Consider the following 18085-nt stretch of genomic DNA (forward strand, 5'->3'; position numbering starts at 1 on the left):
AGTGCGCCTTCAACTTGGGGAGAGTCCACTATTATTCCAATCTTTAAAAATGGAGATAGATCTGCAGCAAATAACTATCGACCTATTTCCCTTTTAGACTCATCCCTGAAAATAAGTAGGGTGCTGCTGCTTAGATTGGAAGAGTGGGCAGAGGATAATGGAATCCTTGCGCAATCGCAATTTGGGTTCGGAAAGGGCCTCGGCACCATTGAGCAGTGTATCAACCTGGACCTTATTATAGGGAAATACACGCGTGCAAAGCAGGGCTCGTTGTTGTTTCTCTGCTTTGCAGATTTAACCAGCGCATTCGACATGGTCGATCATGCTCTATTGTGGCCTACCTTATTAGATCTGGGCGCCCCTGTAGCAATCATTAACTTCTTGGCCAGACTTTATATCAAACCATCTGCCCATATAGGATTTGGTCAAACCAACAACATCAAGGTTAAATCAGGCATTAGGCAAGGCTGTGTCCTTGCCCCGCTCCATTTTCCCCTTTTTATTAATGCCATTGATGCAGAGTTAAAATTGGTCAACTCCGATACACCGCAAGCCGAGGGTCAAGATATTCCTGTGCTGCTTTATGCAGATGACACGGTCCTTTTATCAAGAACACCCGTTGGTATAAATAGACTAATGGATAGATTCTCAGATTTCATCAAGGGTAGGAAACTGAAGATCAATAACTCGAAAACTTTCATTATGTCATGCGGGAAAAAAGTGAGGAAACTGAGACCCTTCCACATAGAGGAACATAAAATACAAGTGGTAGACAAATTCTGTTACCTAGGCATTACTTTTAGTAGTAGTGGCATGTGGGCAAAGGAGATTTTAAATGTCAAAGGAAAGATGGCTAAAAGTGCCTTTGGTGTAATTAAATTTGCTTCTAAATTGGGGGACCGGCGCATATGTGATATGCTGCATATTTACCGCCACAGATGCTTATCAATATATGGATCAGGTGTTTGGGGCCACTGTCGTCATGGGGATTTGCAACGAGAGGAAAATAAATTCCTAAAAAAACTCCTTTGCCTCCCAACATCAGCCTCTACTGGGCTATCCCACCAGGAAGTAGGGATGGAGCATTTGACAGATCTTATTGGGTTAAGACCATTAATGGCCTGGAGATCCATTTGGACGAAGGAGGAAACTGGTCTCAAAAGAACCATTATCAGTGACTGCCTTGTTCTGGACAAACGCTCTTTGATCCCATGGCTTAATTATGTTGTAATGTCATTTAGCGAAACATTCAATTTGAATGTATTAGATAACCCAGCTAGTGCTAATGATATTCCAAAGAAGGAACTCAAAGATATTATTTATTTGGGGAAAAAAGCTAAAGTACGTAGTGACTCTGATAGGCAGCTTATAACCAATCAATTTTATCACTCAAATATGGTTAGCCCTGGCTTCCAAAAATATCTAAGGGTGGTTACTAGGCCCTCCCACCAGTTTGTCCTTACCAGACTAAGACTAGGTATTGTACATAACTTGGTGGCTTTCCCCTTGATAAAAAAACACCCCTCCGTATTTTGTCCATGTGATGGGGTCTCAAAGCAGAGCACTATGCACTTTTTACTTATCTGTAATTTGTATATAAATTTCTGTATTGCCTATCTTAAGCCGCTTTTTATAAAATACTCTGTATCAACTGTCAAAACTGCTATGAGCCTACTATTTGTGCTAGATGAGCCCGATATATGTTTTTTTACGGCAACATTTATCCTGAAATCTATGGCTGCTAGGAAAAGTATGGTCTTTTCTTTAACTGATATTGTCCCTGAATGATGTTATAATAACGAGTATTCTGTCCTCTAATGAACGCTCCCACTTGGTTATATTTTACTGGTAGAATTGTCCATGAATTGTTTATGAAATGTTTTTTGTGTGTGCTTTTATGATTGTTTTTAATGATCGAATAAAGCTTTTATGAAATGAAAAAAATGAAAATGACTACTAGAGAAAGTTTGAAAATAGTTTCTTTTAACGTGAATGGGTTAAATAATTTTAAAAAGTGCGTGCTATTGAATTATGGATTAAAATATTGCTACAGGAAACACATATTTCCTTGTCAAAAATTGAAGAATTGTCTATGTTTAAAACATGGGCATCGTATCAGGGCTTTTCGTCATTTTCTTAATCACAGCGGGGTGTTGCTGTCTTCTTAAATAAGAACATACAAGCTGAAGTTTTGCAAATAGGTGAGGGCGGCCCGGGTCGTTGGTGTTGGGTAACATGTAAAATCTTAAACAGACCAAGACCCATCACTTTTATAAGTTTCTATGCCCCGGTTGATGATAATTCTAGAATGTATGAAGATGTATTTCAATCATTACTGATGGTTGGAGGGGATATTGTTATTGGAGGTGATTTTAAAATTGTTATGGATCCCAAGCTAGACTCCACCTCACATTCACGTAAACAAGCTAAATCCAAATCACTGAAATCTATATGCAATTATATAATAACACTTGATTTAGGTGACCCCTGGCGTAATCCAAATCCATTTAAAAAAGAGTATTCGTGTTGGTCAGGAAGGTTCAAGCCTTCCTCTCATATCGATTTTTTTCTTGTTTAAAGACAGCTGAATTTAAGTTTTTTGAAATTTTTACATAATGGATTTTCCGACCACGCTATGTTAGTGGCTGAATTCATTTTGGGGATAGTCACGAAAATACCTAAACGCTGGGTGTTTAATAAAGCATATTTGAATGAGGAGTTATGGGCTGCTTCGCTAAAATCAGAGATCACAGATTTTATTGCGCGAAATATGGGTACAGCCCCACTGAACATTTTTTGGGACTCATTGAAAGCGTTTATTCGCGGTATAGCTATTGGGAAGGATACTGCTACATTGGCTATTTCTAGGTCTATTAAGAATTTGTTGCAGCATAAAATTCAGACGGTGACGGATCTAAGACTACAGAATTCCTCTCCCGATATTCAAAATCAGTTAAATGAAGCTAAATGTGAGCATATTTTTACGCCCAGAGCGAGGAAAGGTTTAGAAGGCATTCTCAAAAAATCTATGAGGAAAGCAACTTCACGGGGAAGTTCCTTGCCTGGCAAGCTAGAGAACAAGCTGCGGCAAATTTCATTTGGGTGCGACAATGCCCTGTGACTCAGGTTGATGTTTCAGATTTAGCGGATATAGGGGAAATAATGTTTGCTCATTATAATAATATTTACAGTCAGCAACATAAGATTGATCACTCTAAATTAACCGAATTTTTGGGATTTTTTTTTGCCTATGCTCTCCCATACAGATTATTTGGCGATGATTACCCCATTCTCGATGGAAGAATTGGAGCTCGTAGTAAAAAACCTCCCAAATGGAAAGGCCTGTGGCACAGATGGGCTTCCCGCTGAGTTTTTTAAGGCCTGCTTTAGTGTTTTTTCTGCTCTTTTTTTGCAATTAGTTAATTCTATGTTGGAAGGGGGTCCAATCCCAGAGGCATTCGAGAGGGTACGGTGGTGAGTCTTTTGAAGAAGGGGAAGGTAGCTAAAGACCCCAATTCTTATCGGCCTATCACACTACTAAACTCCGACTACAAAATCATTACAAAATTACTCTCAATTGCAATGTTATTGAAACAAATCTGATACATCCAGATCAAAATGGCTTTATCGCAGGACGACAGCTGATTACAACACACACTACTTAATTGAGGCTTTAGATTATTTTGAAACACGTGGGGTTCCAGCATTGTTTTTATTTTTAGATGCGGAAAAACGTTTGATTTGGTAGTATGGGAGACTCTTTTTATTATTTTACATAATTTTGGGATCCTTGGGGGAATCATCAATCTGATTCGAAACTTATACTCTGATGCGAAAGCCAATATCATTATCAACACCGCCATGGTAGGTACAGTGGTAGTCAAGCGGGGCCCGAGGCAAGGCTGCCCATTGTCACCTGCCCTGTTTGCATTTTTTATCGAACCTCTAGCAGTAGCAATTAGGAATTGTATGTATATCGTTCCTCCTATTCCGTCCATGGCGAAGATTACGTTTTATGCGGATGATATTATGTTGATAATTAAGCCTAATGCACAATCCCAAATGCAGGCTCTTCAGATCTTCGAAGAATTTGAGGCTCTGGGGGATACCAAATTAATAAAAAGAAGACCGAAATTCTGGTGTGTGGGGGAATAATTCCAGACATACATCCCGATCTCACTTCTTGTATTAATAATAAATCTAAAAGATACCTTGTTTTTTTTTTCCTCTTCAGTGAATGATTTGTATAGGCTTAATTTTGATCCCCTTCTTCAGAAAATACGTACAATGCTTACACGGTGGAATACGCTCCCATTTTCCATTCTTGGGCGAGTCGCTCTAATTAAAATGTCCATCCTTCCTTTATGTAATTTTTTATTTTCCACCATTCCCTGTTTTTTGCCAGGCCCTTTTTTTTCTAAGGTGGAATCTTTATTTTCGGCCTTTGTCTGGGCTAAAAAGACACCCCGGATTGCAAACGAAACTCCTTATGAGGAGCTAGATCTAGGAGGCCTTTCTCTGCCCAATTTAAGGGACTACTATAACGCAAATTTTGCACAATATATATCAAGATTCAAAAATTATAGTAACAGTCAAGGATTGCTCATCAATTTTTTTTTAATTTAATTTGGTCGGAATTTCAGATACCCTCCCCCCTGCAGGTTTTCAAACTTCCAAAATATGCTCGCTATAAGATGCTGGTTTGGTTTCATAAAAAACGCTCTATTATGCTTAAAAGATATGCTCTTTCCCTATTTAATTTAACAACGCCCCTAATACGCGCGTTTCCGTTTTTAGGGATCAAAATAGGACCTGAGATAGTCGCCAATTAGGCTAGGGCAGGTTTTATTACATTCATGGATTTCGTATACAACGGTCTATGGATAACTTCGTCAGAGATGATGGCGCGGATTCCTGGAGATTTTTTATTGGTTGGCTCATACAATATAATTTATATAGTCCTGGAGCAATTAGATCTCGAACAAACTAGCTTCCCTACCCAATTGACCAATGATATCTTCTTTGACGACCAGCCAAGGAAACCTGGGGCGTGGAAAACATGCATAGCGCAGAGCCGGGAAACCGGCACTAATTCAAAAGCGATTGATAAATGGCTAAACCAAGAGAATCATGTGTTAACTTTGAGTACATGGAGGAGTATAAATAAACTTAATTTTAGTGTATTAAAAGGAGCCAATTGGCGCAGAATGTTATATTTTGGAAAATGGTTATTATATCGTACTCCTGCAGCGTTATTTAAAATGTATCCTAATACCTCTGCTAATTGTTTTAGATGTTTGCATTATGCCCCGGCCAATTGGTCTCATATTATTGTTTATTGTTCCAAAATTAAGCCATTCTGGGACGATATTTTTTCATATTGTCAAAACTAACTGAAGATTGTAACTCCTCTGAATATTAAACTAATGCTTTATGGTATTGATTTAGATCTTGCGCTTCCTGATCAGTTGGCCAAATTAATGTATATTGTAATGGCGGTTGCCTGATCCTTGCTTTAGCAGAATTAGCTTTCAGTTCAGATTCCTTGTATTCAGGAATGGCTGCAGAAAATGAAAAGAGTCAAGAAAAGCGAGCAAATGTATGCATTAAGAATTGGGGGGATGAGAAAATTTGATAAAATATGGGGGAACAATTTTGATTAAAATTTTAGACACGATTGTATAGTGTATATTGTGAAAACTATAATATGGACTCTGTTTTCTGTTTCATGACTAAGCACAGCACTTAAGAATCTCAATAAAAAAAATTAAATAAAAAAAAATGCATTCTTGTATCTTTTCTTTGTGATACCTTAGTGTGCAATAGTGAAAAACAAAATTGTTAGATCCATTTTCATTATTCCTTGGGAATCAGAGTGGTCATGTTTGAGGTTACCCTCAACATATATAACTCTGGAAGTTTAGGGGTTTAGATGCGTTACTGGGAGCTAACCAAACCAAGATTTACTTATGATATGAGAAATCTCAGGGGGTCGTTAGGATGGCGGGTGGACTATGATGTAGCAGTTTTGAATTTCTGCTGATACATTTGGGTATTTTGTGGTTGTGTTTAGTGCCTTTGAAATTTCTGAGGTTTTGAGGGTTGGCAGGTAAAATGGTGTTGAGACAGATGAAGTGGAATGGTCAGGAACATCATTGACTTTAACCTTGTGCAAATCTAAGATGGCTCAGACGGGGAGCGGTGGCTGTGTTTTGTTGCCTTCAATAGGGGGTGAGTTGAGGCGAGTCGGGGCCTGTGAGGATTTCAAATTGGCAGGTGGAGAAAACACTGGCATAAGAGGATGAAAACAAGGAAGAATATTTTGGAACACACTCCGTTAGATTAGGGACTTCATCAGAAGCTAACAAACTGGCTGCTGTCTGAGAGAGGTTATGCAATCGGGGTGATGATCTTCAGACTGTGGTCTGTGCTAAATTACGCACAAAGAGAGCATGCAGTAATGCACTAATGAAAAGTCACCACCTTTTTGTTTCAGGATGTGTTACTAGACCGATTATGGGATTACTCTCCATATGGCTCGTTGAGCATTCATTTGTTGAATGGGCTGTGAAGCAGGTGAAGATTTGTCGCTGTGGAGCTCATTTGGGTTCTCGTCCAACTGAATTCAAAATTGAATGGTGAGGAAAAGGGGGTCTGAAATGGGCCAACCTCGTTGGTGAGAGTAAGACCCTGTCCAGATCTGTTAACAATTCACCAGGGTGAGAAAGATTTAGTGCAGCAGTCAGGTTTAGGTTTGATTAAGTTGAGGGTTGTGGCCTTGCTGGGGGTCCTGGGCAGAAGGAGGCCATCAGAGTGATGCTGGGGTCAGTTGTGAAAGGACAGTAAATGAAATTAAAGGGGGGTGGGTTGGTTGCTGGGATCTTTGGTTGGGAGCGTGTACACATTGGAGGGGAGGCTTGAGGAATTGAGGGGCTAGATTGGCTTTGCATTAGTGAGGTGGGTTTGTTTGATGTTACAATTTTGTTTATAAAGATCAGCTGCAACCTGTCCTTATAAGGTGGCCTCTTGCTAAACTTGGTCCATCAGAATGGACATCTAGAGACATCTTAGGTCACTGACCGTCACTTGTCCCAATTGAAAAGATGAAGCCACAGGTCAGGCATCCTTAAGTAGCTTTATACCATCTTGTGCAACCAGATTATATATCGTGTCAGCGACTGCCAGAACATAGAATTGTGAGTAACTGAGTCAAGGTATCATTGAAGACCACGTATAGCACAACGAAGATTACCCTTCTTCAGACCTCTACCTAATCAGCGACATCAGCACATTCTTAAATTCTCCCTTAGCATGTTTACTTTACTTTATCATCCTCACATTCTTTCTAAGGCTTATAAGGTGAGAGTCTGAAGAGGACAATAAGGTAAGACAATTGGATCCTTACCCACTGCCCTGAAGCTCACAAATCTTCTTTATTATACGACTCGAGTCCAAAGCATCAGGTTCATTCTTCAGCCATTTCTGTATCTCCTGGATCGATTTATCCTCTGAGCAAGCAAAGGTGATCTTGTTGAAGTACTCACAGGCTGGGAGAGTGTAATAAATGTGAGGCCCATAGGATAATCCAATCAGGGAGTCTCCTTTAACACAACCTGTTTAGAAAGAAAGAACTTTTATACTTGAGTGAACAGAAATCGATAATGTGTTACATGTCATTTCCTCATCAGCAAGTGAAAGTAAATGGGTATGTCCATTTTACTCATCATTAATATTAATATGTTACGTATTGCGGTCTACTCAGAACAGATACATCTACAACATACCCTCTTAGGCTCTGATTTAACCTTCATAACTTCCCTGATCTACCACCTTATGGTCAATGCCCTACTGCCTGTCATTTGGGATGCAGCTGCAGTATCTGGGTGGTGGGAAAGTGTGAAGGGTATCATTTACTTTTATACATTTCATTCTTGGTCTTCAGTGAGGATTGGAGGATTTTGAGCTTGTAGATGGAGTTGCCTCTATTGTCAAGACAATTATCAGCAACACTACAGCATCCCAATTCTAAAGTATTCTTGCAGTGAATATGCAAAATATTTATCAAAACAGCTATGGTGCTGTTATGAAAAGGTGGGCAGACAACATTATTTACTTCTGAGATATGTTTCCTTTTTCCCCCTCACTCTCTATTTAATGTTTCCCTGTTTCTGTCTCTTTCATTTCAATTCTCTCTCCTTCTTCACTTGCTTTTTTCACCTCTCATTTTATGCAGTTGTGCTGCTCCACTCTCTTTCCCTCTGTACCTCTCATTCACAACCTTTCCCTGAAACGGTCTCACGCATTGCTTCTTGTGTCTTTCATATTAACAGACTCAACCTGTTGCTCAGATATAAATTTACCATAAAGTAATAAAAGGACAAGAGGAATTTGGCAAAACAGGAACAAGTTTGTTTAATTAACAACAGGAGATAGGATAGTCTTGACAGAATGCAACTGAGGAAAGTCTCTTGGTGTACACTGTTTGTGGGTGGTTTTATACACATCTGGTGAGGCACAATAAACCCATTTCTGTTTTCTTGCAAAGCATCTCAGTCATAAATTAACATGTTTGGGGATCTGATAAGGACACAGATGACTCTTGACCTCAGAGAGGGCTAGTGTGGGCCGGTTTGTGTGTGTCCAGATGTCCAGCATGAAAAAAGCGTGATAACTCCGTGTGGTGTGCATATTGTGTCCTGATCAGTAGTTTGTGGTATTTTTGGAGAATGTAATCCTTTGTCCAAACTTGTTTTATTGGGGCTAATTACCGCTGACCTGTTTGTGGTACAATTGTCTATCACTGGGATTGATCAAGGTTTTCCCTATAGCCTCAGGCCAGAGGAAGCTATGTGTAACACTCAGAGCTCAGTGAGCCTGATAGTTTGTTACTATTTGTGTGGAGAAAAAGGAGTATCCTGTCAATTATTGACCTTCTATTCCAGACACAAGCTATGCCCTACTCACCAAAGTCTGAATCTTCCCTAGAGTCCGAATTATACCCTATATCCCACCTAGGGACAGTGTGTACTGACTGCCTAATGATGAGCAGTGCAAGCAGAAAAGAACAATAAAATGTTTTTAACTTCTTTAAGATGCGGCCAGTTGTAAAACAAGCAGTCCCTAAGAAAACAAATTGGCAAAAAAGTAATATCACGGTGGTAGCCCTATATAACACTCTGGGCCCATGTGTACCTCTGTAGCATAACCAAAGTAGCCTCGTGCTAACAACCTGGGATGAAGCGTACCTCTGATCCATGCCTAAAGGTCCTTGCAATCCCCTAATGCCACCTAGAGAAGAAGCATCCCCTTGGTCCCAAAACAGTAGTAGCCACTTTCACCCTCACTAGCATGCTGACTAGACAAAAAGCAAAAAATTATCTACACTTGTCCTAGTTTTCCATACACCACTTACTGGGACTAAGGATCAGATGTAGTCTAATACACTGTGATGGCTGCTTCCGGATGACCTCCACCTCCTGGATTCAGCAGAACTTCTAATCAACTATGGTGTCTGCTGACCAGTCTTTGTTTGTAAAGATTAATCCATATGGGTCAGGGTCCTTGTCCTTTAGCAGCAGTTGGGCTAGATAAAACAATCTTTCCTATCTGGCTCACCAAAATGTTGCATGGTTATGAATGTACCTTAAAGATATGAAATAAGAGGCGTTTGGCAAAACAGGAACAAGTTCTTTTCATTTAACACAGCGGCCCAGGCAGTCTCGACAAAATGCACCTGAGGAAAGTCTCTCTATGTACAGCGTTTTTGGCTATTTTTTATTCACATCTAGTGAGGTATACTAAACCCATTTCTGAATTCTTGAAAAGCTTTTCAGTCATAAATTAACATTTTTGGGCATCTGATAAGGACGCAGATAGCTCTTAAACTTGGGGAGAGCTGGTGTGGGCCAGCGTTTCTGTGTTCAGTTATCCAGCATGAGGAACAAGTGATCACCATGTGTGGTGTGCATCGCATGTCCTGATTGGCTGAGTGTTTCTATCTATATGTGGTATCTGCCTTTGCGGTATTTTGGGGAATGAGAGCCTTTGGCCTAATGTGTTTGTTTGGGGACAATTTCAGCGGACCTGTTTGTGGTGCAACTATCCACCTGTAGGATTGATTAAAGTTTCTGTTGGGTGAGCATTTGTCTTTTGGGTTCTGAGAAATCCGACCTGTGAACTGTTATTCGAGAGGCTTGGGTGTGGGTCGCAGGGCCTGTGATGACCTATCTATGATTCTGGGTTGATGGTGAGATCACATTGGGTTAATTCTACGGCAATGATGCAAGTTTACTGGAACTCCTGAAAATAACATGGCAGTCACTGGTGTCATTTTTATCAACGTTCTCAATAATTTGTGTATAGTTGTCATAGTGTCAATTGGTGTTGTTTTGACCAACATTGACATGGTTGTTTATTTCTAGGTGACGTACATTGACAACCCTTTTACTGGTAATAATATTTTCATTCATACATGGATTATGGCATACATTGATATTGCTTGGGTAACAAGGGTACTCCCAGTAATACTTTCAGGTCTAGAGGAGGGAGTGGCAAACCAGCAGCAAACTAGAAAACCTCTATATTGACCTATATTCATTTACAACTAGGCATTACTGCTCATTTACAATTTACAAAGGATGCAAACATAATACTGAAATCATTCACTTATATTTGATGTTCAGTTTCTTCATTACTTTTATTTTATATCATTCTTATTTCATTTTTGTTTTTCTCATTTTTTAGTGACAATCTTTTCAAGATTATATTTTATACAGTGACATGAAGACATATATACAGATAAATGTAAAAATACAAAGTTAATACTTTTCTTATCCGGAACCCCAAAGCATTGTTTCTATCTTTCACACCATCAGTCATACATACTCAATCTCTCATACTCACTATCCTGACAAAACTATCATAACAAACACAGTGAAAAAGGCGAATACATATGTTGTGTCCTTTTGTAGACTCCTCAAGATATTAATTTAGTACTAGGGATAAATAGTCTTTTCGCACTATATTTCTTTCTTTCTCCAAAATTATAGTTGTGGTTTGTGTGAGGGTCTCTGGTGCGTACGGCCTACGTACGTTTCGGTGGTATCATTGCTTTACATCACCTTCCTCAGGGCCAACATGTAAACTGGACAACATACTATTAAAAACAGGGGGTTCACATTTGTCTGAAATGAGAACATAAATTCCATCATTAGTGTCTGTGCATCCTTAATATACATTTCTGATTCGATAAACTGTACATGCCATGTGCTTGTATGTGATGAAATCGCAGACATAGACGGGAGATCAGGTGCCTAAAGCAAATGGTACCTTATATCCCAAAGTTTAAAGAAAACCTTATTTAACGAAGAATAGGGTGATCCCAGAGTTTTAAAAGGAAAAAAGAGAAAAGGTTTGTGTCCCTTCTCTTTTACTGACTTATATGAGCTTGACTTTCATGCAACATGCTGTCATAGAGCGGTTTAGAAACAGATGTAAAACTACCTGTGACTTGTTTTATATTTTCAGTATGGCCAAGCAGAAAATCTCCACTGGTTTCAAAAATAATGACAAAGGTGGCAGATTCGTTTTCCTGCAGAGGAAATATATATATGTATATACCCCAATACGGTATGCGACTTGATAATTTACCATACAAAAGTATCCGGGTTTATCATTATAGCAGTTTTACCGGTTTGAGTCTGGATCCTGTGCAGACTGACTGTTTATTTAGCTATTTTGTTCACTTCAAGGGGCTTTTACCCATCTCGACGCTGGTAATTTGTGGTCCTGAAATAAATAAAGACACGCGGGAAATGGGTCTGGTATCTTGAACAAAGCCTTTCCATCTGTCTACGTGAAATAGATAAGTTAGATTGGCATAATTGCCTGCAGACTGTCAAACTGCAAGGATATATATGCAATGAAGTTTCTTTTGCTGTAATATTATTTTTAGCTTAGTGTTATGAGACGATAGGCCCCAGTTGGCTTTCTTATTGTTAGAGCAACTAATTGCTCGTGTTGTTTAATAGATCTGCATTCCCCCTGAGGCTCCCTTTTGGTCCGTCAGACCTACTAGGATGTTACTGGCTACCACATGTCTGTATTAATTAGGTTTAGGGAGCTCTGTGTCGTAAAACGACAACATTTCTTTTTCTTACCTATATGTTAACTTTCCAAGCCCATTATTGTGAAGCTGTTCATATTCCTTTCCGGCAATGTTTATCTAAAACGCAGGAGACAGGGCGATTACTCAGGACGGAGTTCTACTTTAAAATGGGTTGAAAAAACGGCATCACATAACATGAGGGAGCAGCGCTGGGGTGTAATGCTTACCTGTGGACCTATGGAATCACGTCTTCCGAGGGGCGCCTCCGGCCGATGTCACTGCCACTGACATCGATCACTGGTGCGCTGTTCGTTTTTATGGCGGTAACTCAAGCTTAATTGTTTACAGCCGGATCGGTTCCTAAAGCATAGACATAGCTGTAGGACTATGCGCAAGTGTGTTTTCAGGAAACCTGATCGACACAAAGAGGGGACTCATAGTAAGTGTGGAAGTAGAGTTTTTAACATGGCGCTGGACAATGGAGAATACCTCTATTGATTTAAATATCCATGCCTTATGTTATAAATTGTAGTTTGTTTTTAGGAGTTTAATTGAGCTGAATGCCCAGTCTGATCGGTTTAACCACTGATTTGATTATTATATTGAATTCGATGTCTTTTCATCGTTTTAGGTTATTGTTGATGTAGGCAGTTAGTGCCTAGCCAGGCAAAAAGCCTTACATCAAGCAACTACAAAGTTGTAGTATAATACAGTCAACTGGTTGTCTGTGGACCATCTAAATGGAAATATGCAGACCCTAGGCATGTATCTATATGGCATAGTTTCGATGATGTAAGAAATTGGACTCATCACAGCATATTTTTAATCTACATCCAAAAAATCTATGCATATTGGCATTGCCCACTGATATTTTAAAAGGGTCGGGCTGGAATTGATGCGCCTACTCTGTGATAATCCAGCAGATTTCTTCATTATGCCCATGGCGTACCGTGTCTAGATGGAATATCCAGAAGGTTTCCCGCTGTTTCCTTAGTTTGGTCATGTCTTTCCCAGGGTGGTACTGAACCCGTTCTAAGATCTGCCAACGCATATCCTTTTCTGTGTGACCAAATTGGGTATAGTGTGCTACCATAGGAGCGTTGTTTTTTTTAGTTCTAACAGCTGATTTATGCTCCGAGAATCTCACGCGAAATTCTCTCGCAGTCTCTCCTATGTAGCCAAGGTTGCAAGGGCATAGAATTAAGTAAATTGCATTAGATGTTTTGCAATTTGTCATCTCTCTGAACTGGCCAGTTTTATTTCTATAAGTCCATGAGTTGCCTGGGATGATTTGATCGCAGGCATGGCAGGTACCACATGAGGAACAAGTGATCACCATGTGTGGTGTGCATCGCATGTCCTGATTGGCTGAGTGTTTCTATCTATATGTGGTATCTGCCTTTGCGGTATTTTGGGGAATGAGAGCCTTTGGCCTAATGTGTTTGTTTGGGGACAATTTCAGCGGACCTGTTTGTGGTGCAACTATCCACCTGTAGGATTGATTAAAGTTTCTGTTGGGTGAGCATTTGTCTTTTGGGTTCTGAGAAATCCGACCTGTGAACTGTTATTCGAGAGGCTTGGGTGTGGGTCGCAGGGCCTGTGATGACCTATCTATGATTCTGGGTTGATGGTGAGATCACATTGGGTTAATTCTACGGCAATGATGCAAGTTTACTGGAACTCCTGAAAATAACATGGCAGTCACTGGTGTCATTTTTATCAACGTTCTCAATAATTTGTGTATAGTTGTCATAGTGTCAATTGGTGTTGTTTTGACCAACATTGACATGGTTGTTTATTTCTAGGTGACGTACATTGACAACCCTTTTACTGGTAATAATATTTTCATTCATACATGGATTATGGCATACATTGATATTGCTACTTTTGGTATCAGCAAGGTTGTGCAGGCTGAGATGATGGCAAACGTTGACATTGCATTTATTGGTATTGCCGTTGTTGGGCAAGCACATATCATGGTACTCATTGACATCGTATTGACCCATTCCAAACAGGTACATATATGCTACAGGCTTTTAAGAACATGGGAAAGTTATAGAAATAGTGTCTATATACAACACTGGCTCACGGGCCTCAAGGGTAAAGAGGGGGAAGGGGGAAGGGATAAATCCTCTTATCTAATATCCACAATCAATACGTATCCAACCCATAAAATAGAACTAAAGCTTAATGTGTAGGCACAGTTCTGAATGAATGAATGATGAATGAATGAATGAATGAATGAATGAATGATTACGTATTTGTATCGCTCATGGCTACCCGAAGGTATCCCAGCGCTTTAGACCAACGTTCATTCACCAAGGCTAAACAAACAGGAGGGTTTTTAGCATTTTCCTGAAACTAAGATGGTTACTTTCCATTCTGATGGAGAGTGGAAGATTGTTCCAGAGTTTTGAGGCCTGTAGGGAGAAGCGTCGACCACCCATACGCACTTTCCTTGTTTTAGGGACTGTCAAGAGATTTTTGTTATGGGATCTTAATTCCCGACCAGGGGAATACGGGCAGAATAATGATTGCATCAATGGAGGTCCTGTTTTATGAACTACTTTATGGACCGTGACCAGAGCTTTAAATTCGATCCTCTGTTGCACTGGAAGCCAATGCAGCTGGCGGAGTGCAGGTTTGGCAGATGTTCTCCGTGGGACGTTCATCAACATACGTGCAGCGCAGTTCTGCGCAGTCTGCAGTATCTTAATTGTCCCTTGAGGGGCCCCTAGATATAGTGCATTTGAGTAATCTAGGCGTGATAATATCAACGCCTGAACTAGAATCCTTCTGGCTTCGAAGGGGAGAAGGATGATAATTTTCCTCAGAAGCCTCATGAGTGCATAGGTTGTAGCAGCTACCTTCCGGGCCTGTACTGAAAAGTTAAGAGCTGGGTCCATCCACACCCCAAGGCTCTTGATTTGAGTCTTGGGCTTGGGTGGTTGGCCCAAGCTATCCGACCACCATTCCTCCACTGTGGTAGGTGCCTTGTGTCCCAGCATCATCACCTCTGTTTTTGCCCCATTAAGTTTTAGGAAGGATTCATCCATCCATTCCCGGACTCTATTAAGGCAGATGGAGAGGTTTGCAAAAGGGGCATCATGTGTGGTTAATGAAATAATCAGTTGTGTGTCATCTGCGTATGTTACGAGTTGTACTCCCCAGGGAAGCACCACCTCAGCCAAAGGCCTCATGTAAATATTAAATAAGGTAGGGCTGAGGGACGATCCCTGGGGAACACCGCAATTAAGACACATTTGGGGGAAGGAAGCCTCGTTTTCAAAGACCACAAAGGTCCTATCAGACAGGAAAGAATGCACCCACTGTAGAGCGCGGCCCGAGACACCAACTTCCTCCAGCCTGTGTAACAGGATGGAGTGGTTCACGGTGTCGAAGGCCGCGCTAAGATCTAATAGTAATATGGCCGCATGGTTTCCATTGTCTACGATCTTCCTTGCTTCCTCAACCTCTGATATGAGAGCTGTTTCAGTGCCCTGGTTTCTCCTAAACCCTGTCTGTGTGGTATGGAAGGAATGGTTATCCTCCAGAAAAGTAGCCAATAGAGAATTAACATATTTCTCCGTGAGTTTGCTAATAGTGGGCAGAAGGGAGATGGGGCGGTAGTTTGCCCAGTCTTCAGGGTTAAGGTTAGGTTTCTTCAACAGAGCCTTAACTTTAGCCTGTTTCCAAGTAGGCGGAACCAGGCCTGAGGTCAGAGAAGCATTATTCACCTCCTGAATAACTGGGGCAACAGTGTCTGATACCAGGTTTAATATGGTAGGGGGTGCAGGATCATTCGGCGAGCCTGACTTTAAATTGCTTAGAAGACGCTGAGTAGTAGGAAGGTCTACTGGATCAAATACCTTCAGTTGGGTCAGAGCCATGTGGGATGAGGAAGGAAATTCAATAGGTGTATTTTGAAAGGATGAGTATATAATGGCCACTTTTTTTTTCTTTTTTTTTTTATAAACTTTTATTCACTATCCATGCATGCACACAGCTTTCCGCCTACAACCCTGGGGCCGGCAGCAATCTAGGATCTCGTCAATACAATATGCTGTTCCAGTGTTCCTGACTGGGAGAAAGTTATAAATTATGCTAAAAGTGTTACCGGCGTCACCCGTTCCAGTTACCTGGGCTTCAAATACCATTACAACAGTTTCATGCATTGACGCAAATGTCCCAAGTCAATACCCTCCAGCACTACAGGAGGGCAACCTCTGCTTTCTCTAGCGCTGTATTGGTAGTCTCTTTCAGTGCGCGCATTCATCTACGTGGTCGAAATCTAACTCCCTTAACCCAACTTGCCCACAACGTCCCTCCCCTCCCCCCTCAACTGCCTGTGTGCCTCTTCCCGTGTGCAACTGCCTACTCAAAGTTACGTGTCACTAGCCTCAGCCGAATCCTCTCGCCCCCACTCCACCCCTCCATTTATTCATACACTCTATGTTCCTGTCCTGAAGGACCCCACATGCATGCACCTATGTGCCCTAGGTCTCTGGTGTCTGCATTACCCTGATGTCCCTCCCGCATGGTGCCTCCATGTAACCTGAGATAGCCTAGTCCCCGGTGTCCCCCCCCTTCCTGCTGCTCCTCTGTCTCCTCCCGATCCTCCACCGTGTCGTTCCTATTCGAGACGTATGTCAGGTACTGGTCCCAGAAGTTCCGTGGTCTGCTCACAGGTGGCAGTAATTCACTATACAGCTGGGATTGTGTGCAACTGTACAACAGAGCCCTTTCCCATCCTTTTTTAGTTGGAAGCGGGCCGCGCATCCAGCTCATTGCTATCGCTCTCCGAGCCAGAAGTAACCCTATGCCAGCCAGGCGACGTGTAGCTGGGGGCAAGGCTCTGGTATGCCCCAGCAGAGCTAGTGCCGGGTCCACCGGGAGCTCCATCTCCAGAATCCGCCCCAACTCAAGGAAGACTTCTTCCCAGAAGGTGTTTATCCCCGGGCAGGTCCAGGCCAAGTGCACGAAGTCCGCCACTGACGCACTGCAGCGCTCACATTCCGGCGTCTGCCGTAGCCCATACCTGTGCAAGCGTTCCGGAGTGTAATACACTCTCTGTAAAAACTTAAAATGAACAAGCCTATGTCTAGCATTCAGCGACACCCGTTTCGTGTTCTGACAGCAATATTGCCACATTTCGTCGCTTATCTCCATCTGTAAGTCTCGCTGCCACGCCTGTCGGGCCTTCGAGGGTTCTTGCTTTCGGTGACACTGCCCCATCCTGTACAGTCGCGTTATCATCTTGCTGCTCGACTGTGTTTTTATGACGAAAGACAGTTCTGGTAATTCTGCGGGTTCCTCCATATCCGGCCCCAGCAGCACCTGTAGCGCTGCGCGGACTCTATGCAGATGGAAACGATGCAGCAGCGTCGTAGCGACCTGTGGTAGAGCCACCTGTTCCCAGGTGACCACCTTCCCGTCCCTGAACATGTCCCCCAACTTGAGTATGCCTAGCTGATTGAGGGCACACGTGACTCCCTTTTCTCTCAGCGGTGGAAGCCACAAGGCCCATTCAATCGGGACCAGGGGGGAATACAGCAGTGTGCAGTCATGGCTTCTGGCCAAAGAGTGCCATGCGTGATTCGTACTCGTAATAGAGTCCAGAGTGCCAACCCGTCGCGTGGCCGGTTCGAACACCGTAGCCGCTGGGTGGAGGGGTTTTGTGAAGAGCGTCTCTAGAATTACATGAGGAATATTACCATCCCCATGTATCCAAGTGTGCAGGTGCATCGCTTGCGTGACCCTGTAGTACTGTTCCACGTCTGGGGCCCCCAAACCACCTTGGTCACATGGGAGAGTCAGGATTTGCCACTTAACCCTCGGTTGCTTACCTCCCCATGCCAGTCTCGTGAGGGTCTGAATCAGTGTTTTAAAAAACGCCTTAGATAGTACCACCGGGAGGTTGCAAAAGAGAAACAAGAACCTCGGAAGCACCAGCATTTTCATGAGCGCAATACGACCCTC

The 18085-nt window shown here is 41.9% G+C and overlaps 1 protein-coding gene across 1 annotated transcript in view; it reads right to left on the reverse strand.

Moving 5' to 3' along the window:
• The window catches only part of LOC144752068 (nicotinamide N-methyltransferase-like), an 85344-nt gene that overhangs the window by 41305 nt on the left and 25954 nt on the right, over positions 1-18085 (reverse strand). The window contains exon 2 of the mRNA XM_078640019.1: positions 7406-7613. Coding sequence (XP_078496145.1) covers positions 7406-7613 — 208 coding nt within the window. The remainder of the gene's footprint in view (positions 1-7405; positions 7614-18085) is intronic.

Source organism: Lissotriton helveticus, chromosome 4_2 (assembly GCF_964261635.1).
Source record: "Lissotriton helveticus chromosome 4_2, aLisHel1.1, whole genome shotgun sequence".
Taxonomy (NCBI): Eukaryota; Metazoa; Chordata; class Amphibia; order Caudata; family Salamandridae; genus Lissotriton; species Lissotriton helveticus.